At 40.8% G+C, this 9,841-nt stretch overlaps 1 protein-coding gene across 1 annotated transcript; it reads left to right on the forward strand.

Moving 5' to 3' along the window:
• Positions 1-1,361: 1,361 nt before the first annotated feature.
• Positions 1,362-9,514, forward strand: PIGB (phosphatidylinositol glycan anchor biosynthesis class B; the record flags this gene model as incomplete). The annotated part of the gene is made up of 12 exons (XM_082005071.1): positions 1,362-1,485; positions 1,561-1,708; positions 2,020-2,137; positions 2,724-2,828; positions 2,990-3,120; positions 3,728-3,868; positions 4,292-4,343; positions 4,765-4,976; positions 6,178-6,242; positions 7,645-7,855; positions 8,616-8,796; positions 9,383-9,514. The coding sequence occupies 12 exons, from the start codon at positions 1,362-1,364 to the stop codon at positions 9,512-9,514; spliced, it is 1,620 nt and encodes a 539-aa protein (XP_081861197.1).
• Between the last annotated feature and the right edge of the window lie 327 nt (positions 9,515-9,841).

Here is a 9,841-nt window from a genome sequence, read left to right on the forward strand (position 1 = left end):
TTCAAGCCAGAATCTGAAAGAAGTTCCTCCCAAGATCTGCAGGTTTTGGGTTCTTTTTAGATTTACTAAATTCTTGAAGTATCTACTGATCTAGCTTCCTTGAGACTCAAGATTTTGTTCTCTTTGTCAGATTGATCCACACCTATTGCAAGATCAATGCTGTCCTCCTGAGCTACACACTGAAGCACTTCTCCACATAAAACCTGATTTCAGGCAACCTTACCTATTCAACAGCCAGTCTAGTCTCATTCTTTCAAGAATTAAACATATGTAGATCATATGTGTACATGTGTGTATGTATGTGTATATATACAGGTATGAATACAAGCCAAGGATACCAAAGCTGGGTGCAGTTCCCTTGTAAGCCATCAGCACAACTACAGTCCCAACAGAACTTAAGTATTAAGAACTGAAACCGTGACAAATAGATAAAAATGGTATTTATCACTTGGAGGATCAGATCAGAGTCAATCAAAAAAAAACCCATGAAGTGTAACTGTACAACCGTGACTTTCTTATTCCAGTTCCCTGGTGGTTATTTAAACTTAGACGTTAAGAGGTACCTAGAAACATTCAGAATTTCATACATATTTCAACATTCACGTCCCTACAGGCTGGTACCAAACACACACGTATGCAGTTACATCTTCTAATGGCGGATTGCTTCAGAGCCGCGCCAGCCTGTTGAGGAGGTCGCTCGGCACGGTCACGGCTGGCGCATGGCGCAGGAGGGACGTTCCCCGGCAGGCGACGAACGCTCCGACTTCGCGAGAGGCTTGGGCGCCATTTTCTCTGACGGGAGGCGCGGAGGTCCGGGTTGCGAGGCGGTACATGGGAACGGCACCAGGGCAGCAGCGCGGCTTACACGACTTCCTCAGGGCCTCTTCTCCGGCGCGGCATCCGCCAGCGGCCCCGCCGTGCCCTCGGGGGGCTGTCGGGGCCCGGGCGACTGGAAGACGGGCCGGTAGATGTAGATCCCGCTGGCCACGCCGAGCGCCACAGCCAGCGCCACCTGCGGCAGCGGCAGCCGCCCCCACATGCCAGCAGGCGTCGCTGCCGCACCCGCGCCCACAAACACGCGCGAGGCGCTGCGGCGTCTCCGCGCTCTTCGGCGGCGCCTTCGCCCTTTTCCCAGGCGGGGAAAGCGGCCGGGGGCAGAAAGCTTAGCGCTGCCCGCCCCGGGACTGCTTCACCCTACGGCCCCGAGCAAGCGCCGTGCCAGACCCGGCACCCCTCACCTGAAGGACGGAAGACCACTGAGCGAAAACCTCCCACTCGCTAGAGTGACCGGAAGGAAGTGGCGGCGGTGTCCGGGGCTGCCATGAGGTCGCGCATGCGCCGCCGGCGGCCCGCCCCCGCGGATGGAGGAGGCCGGCGGGCTGCTGGAGAGGGCCCGGGCGCGGAGCCCGGAGGCGGTGCGGCTCCGCAAGCGGCAGTCTGTGCTGTACAGCGCCCCCGGCGGCGCCGCCGGGCAGCGACGCGCCGGTAAGCGGGGCTGGGCTGGGCGGGGGCCCGACGCCCCTCGGAGGGGCCCTTGACGGACGGCCTTCCCTTCCGCAGGCGCTGCCGCCGGGCCGGCGCCGCTGCTGGTGCTTACGGTGGCGCTGCGGACGCTCAACTGCTTCCTCGTTCAGACCAGCTTCGTCCCGGATGAGTACTGGCAGTCGCTGGAAGTGGCGCACCACATGGTCTTCAAATATCCTTCGCCGTGCCACCCTTACGCCGGTCCCCGCCGCCCCCTCGCTGTCGCCGTCGCGTTCTGCGGGCCAGAGGGGACATGGCCCCGCTTCCCGAGCTTTGCACCGCCCTGCGTGCCCGGAGAGTCACGGCCGCAGTGCCGTGCGTGGGAGGAGCGCTCGGGCAAAGATTTCCACTGCAGTAAGGCGTTAGTTTGACCAGCAACAAAAACTCCACGGCTTTTGGCCACAAAGGCAAATGTCTCGACCCGGCCGAGTCTGAAAATAACACAGCTCGAGAGAAACTTTTTCAGTTTTCGTGATCTATCCTTAATATTAATAATTATGGCTACTTAACTTGGGAATGGGCAAACGGCTTAAGGGGCTATTCATACCCACTGATCTTTGCAAGCATCTACAAGGCTTTACAGCTGCTGGCTAAGGATGATGTTCAGCTGCTGGTGAGTATGACCAAAAACCCACATCTGCTATTAAAATCCAATTTAAAAGCATTGTCTTTAAATTCAGTGTATTTTTATCATTGTTCAAGCTTTGAATCTAGTAATTAGAGATGTATGAGCACAGAGACCTTACTGAAGTGTTTTGCATGGATGCAGAACTCACTCATAGATTCTGCAGAGGGTTATTCTTGGCCTCCATAAATCTTCTTGAGTTGCCCACCGATATTGTTTGCCACTGCATCATAATTGCTGTGTGGTTCAGATTTCCAAAGTGTTTAATAACATGTACTTGTACTAAACTCAGAAACAACAGCCCCTTTCATTAGAGATAAATGGCAAAGAATTCTACTTTCAATATCTGAACACTTTCAGTTAAACTTTAGACTTCCTTTGTTTTGGTAGAATACTAGTCTTACCAAAGGACCTTACTATTTTTCTTAAAATACTGGAGAAAGCTATAAAGAATATTTACTAATTCACTTCTATTTTCATGTCTGAACAGTCATTCACTAATTCGGTAGTCCTCTCTTCAAACTGGGCATTTAACAGGTTTATTGCAAATAAAATTTTCTCTCTGCTTACGTAGATATGGATCCCTAGACTTGCACAGGCAGTGCTGGCAGCTTTTGCTGATGTGAAGCTTTACTTACTAGTGCAACACCTTGAAAATGCAGAAACAGCAAAGTGTGTGGTAAGTCTCAGCCTTTAAAAAAAAATTATGTTAATAAACACTGTCGCAGTGTAAACAACAGAAAAATGATAATAAGTCACACCTTGAAGAACTATCTTAAAACTACAGAATTTGTTTTAATGTTTCTCCCTGTGCATCCTGTTGTTCATAATCATTTTCAGTACTTCTGCCAGCTGTGTTCCTGGTTTACATGGTATTCCTGTACCAGAACTCTAACAAACACCATGGAAACTCTTCTTACCATTTTTGCTCTTTCCTGCTATCCGATAAAAGGTTCCAAGATGGGGAGCAGGTGAGAAACTTTCTACTAACAGTACTGATAATTTTTGGCTTGGGGTAACACCAATCTACTGCTACCATTTGAAATGCTAACTTTTATCTTAAAATATAAGGCAACCAAAAAAACAAACCTTACTCATGTAGGAAGAACTCTTAGATCTTGGAAAGAACAGCAATCATCTCATTTCCTTTAAAAGTTTTTTTGAAGCCATCATAGAGCCACTATGTAAAATTATTACTCTCCAGTTCCCTTAGGCAAAGTATCACTTTATGAGAAACTTTAAACTTTAAAGGACTGGAATTTGTGGCAACTTGGGAAGAGAGAACAAAAGCTTGTTTGGGTTCAGACACAGGTGAATTTGTCATCACAACTTTACCAGCTATTTTAAAGCAAGTATGTGCTTCTAGTTAGCAATGCTGCTGCTAATAAAGCAGTTACATAGTTGGCAGCCTTCCAAGCAAAACAGAGGATCTGTACTGAGAGAATCAAAGTTATCTGCAGTATGAAAAACTTTGTCAGAGACATGACAGTATTTAGATTGTTGGAATGTCACTATCTGCAAAAAAATTGACCAGACCTTTTGATAAATGTCTGTTTTTCTTATGTTCCCTCATCCTAGTTGCAAATATTTAACTTTGATAGCATTTGCAATTGTTATTCGACCCACTGCTGTCATCCCATGGATACCTTTGGTCGTGAGTCATTTTTTGCAAGAACAGAGGAAAGCAGACCTTATCCTATACAACTGCATTCCAGTTGGGTAAGTTCTTTCTGAATTTAAACTATGACTATGCACAGCTATATCTTACGATTAATTTTACCACTGCAAAGCAGACAACCCAAAAAAGGTGATTTAATGTAAAAAACAAGGAGAAATAATAGAGTTCTTTAGCAAAAGTTTAAAGAAGGGGCATGCTTCCTTTAAACTGTATATGCTGCAAAAAAGCACTAGGAGAGATTTCGTAAGGATGAGACATGAACAGCACGCCAGCTTAATCTGGGATTATGCCAGGGATACTGGGTGGTGGCAACTGGCTGCTGTAAAATAACCATGAATACAGATAATCTCAAAAAAGATTAGGAATAGCTACTCAGAGAGTTTTGACAGCTATTTGGAGAAGAGTAGAATCTGATGCAAAGCAATTCAGGCAATATCAGTGCAACCAACTTTCCATTTTTGCAGATTGGTCACAGTAGGAACCTCTTTAATAATCGACCGTGTGTTTTTTGGTGAGGTAAGTTGTTTTAAAAACTTCCCCAGAAAAGTTGGATTTTAGCATTTTAACATGGACTGATGTTTCAGACTTCTCTAACTTGTTATTTCTATGACTGCATCTGGCTATGATCTCTAAATACACCCTAAGCCACAAACCCTTAAACACTGACTTCTCAGTTATTTTAAATGAGATTGTTAATTAAAATCAGTACTCTCAGTTCTCAGTAAATCAATAGTTATCAATAAACTGCAAAACTTACACACTTCTGTGTTTGCTAAATATAGGAAGTCTGTGATGAGTCTGAGTAGAAAAAAACCCATAAGTATGAATGAAAATGCTGTATCATTTAAGGCCAGTGATGACTGTGTAATTCAATTTAGCGGTTGGTTTTCACTTTGTCTTTAACTTCTTTTTCCACCTCCTACCCTAAATCTCCCAGTGGGTACTGGTTCAGCTGAACTTCTTGAAATTTAATGTGCTGCAGAATTTGGGAACATTTTACGGATCTCATCCTTGGCATTGGTACTTCACTCAGGGACTACCAGTCATCTTGGGTACCCATGTGCCTTTCTTTATTCATGGCTGTGTGCTGGCACCAAAAAGGTATCGCATCTTTCTAATGGCAGTGATTTGGACAGTGTTGGTATACAGGTAATTTCTCCTAAGTGTAACTACTGTCTTTCACTGGTTGTATTCTTTTCAAAGCTTATGTCCTCTCTAAAATGAAAAAAGCATAGTATTCAGGTTAAGTGATTAAAAAACTCTTTAAACTATTCAAATAGTCCAAGAAATTCAGTCAGTTATCCAATCGTTTCTAGAATTTTATGTGCTGCCACTTCTTGTATCATTACCAAACGTGTTTCTAGAATCTATTAGACCCTTAAAGAATAATTCAGCATGAAATTCAATGGAAAATGAAAAAAAAATTTTAAAATTACCTAACAGTTGTTTAAGCAACAATAGAACTGGTTAGAAAAAACTGTGTTTACTTGATGCCTGTTAATACTGTTTCATTTTGTTCTTTAATACATCCCCAGTAAGATAAGAGGTTCTTAATGCCTCGCAGACTTACTCCATTCACAAATGTACACACAGTTCTTAACATTTATCATAGGACTGTATGTCTCATTTTAGGCTGAGAAGTAGAAGAAAAGGCAAGCTGTTTCTAAAGCATCAGAATTAACTGTACATTAAAAGAAGAGACACTTTCAGTCAAGAAGAGATATGGCAAATTGATACGTACTAAGTAATAAATGGTATCAGACTTCAGTAATAACAATACAGCAAAACTGTAGCAAGGCCACAAATGACACCTTTTCCTTCAGTCCAACTCAGAACTAGATGTTACTATTGGTTTTAGGCCTTTATCTCCCTTAGTCTTGTAAGAATCTGGTTCCCATGACACAAGTCTTGCAGTAAACCCCAAAAAAGCCCCAAAAGTTGGCATGGGAAATTATGTAAATTTGTGTTAATAGAGGTGAGTGTTAAGTTTGTTAGATACAAATGTGTACTTGAATCTTAGCTTACCATCCACACTTTTTATTGCGTTTTATTACAGAAAGCAAATTGTTGAAGTACTAGCTAGTAGGCATAAAATCAGACCGTTTAATTGCTAGAGCAGTAGTCAGGTATTTTCATTGGTTTAAACTGACCAAATAATCTTAATTCTAATGTACTCATTATGTTTTTTAAAAGTGACAATTTACATTTTTACTCTAAATTTCTTCAATGCCAAAAGCTTTTTAGTACATGCAAGTGCTTTTCTTCCAGTCTCCCACGCTATAGAACGTATTTTGTCAACAGAACTGATGCACTTAACTTTCACTGTAGTAGTCTATCTGTTTTATTACAGCACGCTGAGCCATAAAGAATTCAGGTTCATCTATCCAGTACTGCCATTTTGCATGCTTTTTTGTGGTAAGCATTGGTTTCAAATGTCTTGCAACCTTCCCTGTATATAATTTTCACCTAGAGAGAGACCTGTTTTGCTAGTCTAAACAAGTAAATCTTATTCCAATAATTTGCTCTTTGCTGAGATCAAATATGTAATACATCTTGGCGCAGTTCAATAGCAGATTTACAATGAACCAGTTCTACCTCACATGCAGAAAAATTCCAACCAGAACATTATTTTTTGTTAATATCCCTCTCAACTTCCATGTCTCTAAGGGAATTAGGCCATCTCTGCAATTTATCAAGAGCTAATCATCGTCTGCTTGGATACTTCAGTAAAGAAAAAAAATGATAAAAGTTAATTCTGATAAGTCAGTAGTTACAAAGAGGTCTTAAAATTGCTCAAAACATTATAAATAAAAGCCAAAAAACCCCACAGGAATTTCAAAGTAATTTCCAAGGACACTTAGAGATAAGCTAAGAGCATTTCACAAAAGCAGTAAAAAAAATGCCTATAAGAGAATGTTACCACTCATGTTTAAACCACAGACTAATTAGCAGACTTTGTTTTCATCTGAGATAAAGATCTGCAATTTATCAGAACGAACCAACTGAAGACTAATTTAACTTGCTTGTTATTGACATCTGAAACAGGCCTATTCTAACTTGTTTCTTTTGACTCAGTAAAGGTGGTCACAGAGCTAGGCTGCATAAAATATTTTTATCTCCAAATAATGACAAGGACATGACTTAATAAGTGTTTCCAGACTGGCTGCAACATGCAGCTGTCTTCTGTGCTAGGTTCATCTAAGGTGTGGTTGTGAGAAACAGGTTTACACAACTGTCTCCCACCAGGAGAAATGTCTCTTCCTATTATTAGCTCCCTCAAGGAAAGGGAGGGGGGGAACCAGGTATGGGAGATGGGAAAAGCTGGAGGATTAAGCTGTTCCAGGTATAGTAGTTCAAAAATTAATAACAATAAGGGAATGCTGTAGCTTTCAGCATGTTGGAGAAAAAGAAAACCACAGCCATACCAAAAAACATGTAGTTACCATTTATTCTGTCTCTACTTGGACATGCATGAATCAGAACACATCAGTAAGTTGCCACATATCATTCATCCAAACTGCTGAATGGACTATTTTTTTCCCCCCCACAATAAATTAAAATTAAGCTCTAAAGAGACAAAGCACTGGCTTTGAAATCGTACTTCTGTACTTGAAAAGACGGGTATGGGCTTAACAATTACACTGTTAAATCCAAGAATTAATAAGGGTAAAGTCTAATTCAGAGAATAAATACCTCAAAGCAAGGTATTGTTATCAACTGAGTAATGGTTTTCCAGTAAGTTATAGTACTTTCAAAAATACTGCATGGAACTGTTAGTATTTGCTTATTTCTAAAACTAACTGAAATGTTTCTCTAGGATATTCTTTGAAACACCTGAAAGCATGGAAGAAATCTGCAGCAAGTTTCCTGCTTTTATCAAACTTACTCCCAGCCCTGTATACAGGCTTGATTCACCAGCGAGGCTCTCTTGATGTTATGAGTCACATACAGCAACTCTGTAATAACTCTTACCAGTCACAAGCTTTTGTCTTCATCATGATGCCATGCCACTCTACTCCATTTTACAGGTATTAAAATAGTTAACAGTGTTAAATCCATACACTTAAGCAGAAATGACGATTTATTTATTTTTGCTAAGCTTAATAAATTGAGATTGATAAGAGTATACAGGAAGAGTTTTGATTTTTTCCATACAGTTAATACAGAATGAATAGGGGAAGTAAGCCAAATGCTTATACCACAGAATAAAATTCAGCATCTAAGCTTTAGTCAGTTTTTGTAAAATAGCTTTCTGTGAGGATATGCAGTAAGTCTTAGGACTTCTGAAAGTGTCATACTGCTTCTTTATGGTAACTTTTGTAGCAAAACTAAAGACTAATTGTTACAGTCAAAACATATTAATTTTACCTTTACTTCTGCTACTAGAGAGTGGAAAAAAATGTAATTACAACATACAACAACTCAAGTCACTATTCTATAAAGTTTGCAGTAGACCCTGGCAAGTAAACAAAATGTTAAAGCAGATATAAACAGCGAAGCTGATACAGAAAAGTACCTTTTTAAGAAACTGATATTATGCAGATGGTATTTTTATTAAGATAAATCTGCTTTCTTTAGATAGTCACAGCAGTTTGGAGATGAATCCCCTTGTTCTACTTTTGCTTTCGTATGAAGTACAGAAGGGAAGAAAATATGACTCTGGGGGAAAACACTTGATTATTCAATTTTGGTTTTGCCTGAAGTCTCTTAAGTGTGATGAGTCATTTCAAATCTTAGATATTGGTCAGTTTATCCTGAAGTGTTTGTTTTGTTTTTTTTTCTCCTTAGTCATGTTCACTGTCCTCTAAAAATGAGATTCCTTCAGTGTCCCCCAGACCTAACCGGAAATGAGAGCTATACTGATGAAGCAGATGTATTTTACTCTAATCCACTTAGCTGGCTTAATAAGGAGTTTTACAATGACACGTTATTACCCAGCCACTTGATCTTCTTCAGTGTGCTAGAACAGGTATGGTAACTGCAAGATGAAACCAACTAGTTTTGAGGTCAAGTTACAAAATAAATTAGGGCAGAGTTACAGTTAAGATTTTTGAAAACTGTTGTCCACAACTTTTTAAAAACACAGCTTAAATTAAAATTCAACCCTCTAGTCCATAATATAGCATGGATACCATTCCAGTGATACATACTTAACATTCATGTATGCCCTCTCCTCTGTGCAAATTCTGCATGCCATAAAGTAATGTTTTATGGAATTCCCCTCAACCCGTATTAAAACAAATGTATGGTCTGTTCTCAGAACCATACACTTTTAAGACGGCAACAACGACAAGCAAAAATGCCTGCACTCAGAGTACCTCTTCCCCTCAATTCTTTTCGTAAGTCCATGCACTCAAACAATGGTGTGTGGTGAATATCCACTCCAGACAGGATGAAACAAGATAGGTACCTCTTCTTCTAGCAGTCTTTCCTAAAATAAAGGATAAAGCTTCCAGGGAACTGTTTAACTGATGGTTTTCGGAAGACTGGAACACTGTTCTGATGCTCTCAACTACACTTTCTGACTGTGGAAACTAATGTATGTTCATTTACAGGAAATATCATCATTTCTAGCTTTAAGGAACTATGAGAAAACAGCCACTGTCTTTCACACTCATGTACCTCAAGGACGAATTGGAAGCCACATCTACGTCTACAGGAGAAAAAACAAAATGAATCATACCTGAAGATCAGTTTCTGGACTTAAGACCTAATGAGATTGGTTTTGCATAGCAGTACAATGCTTAGATGATCTTGTACTGCAGAAAGGAGAGAGTATTGAGCCTGAAACTGGGTAAGTCAAATGGGGAAGTCTGATGAGGCAGCCACTGGCTGTCTGGAAACACATAAACCTTTTCCTGAATGCAACTTCAGTAGCAGTATGGAGGGGTGGGGGTGTTGACCTACCTTACAACCCTAGAAAACATCAGGAAGACCAAAGTTACCATATGACTACTTAAAGAATAAGAAATTAGACAAGACTGGACCATTTTTATAGAACTGTACAGCTATGA

The sequence above is a fragment of the Phaethon aethereus genome (genome assembly GCF_964289735.1).
Source record: "Phaethon aethereus genome assembly, chromosome: 12".
Lineage (NCBI taxonomy): Eukaryota > Metazoa > Chordata > Aves > Phaethontiformes > Phaethontidae > Phaethon > Phaethon aethereus.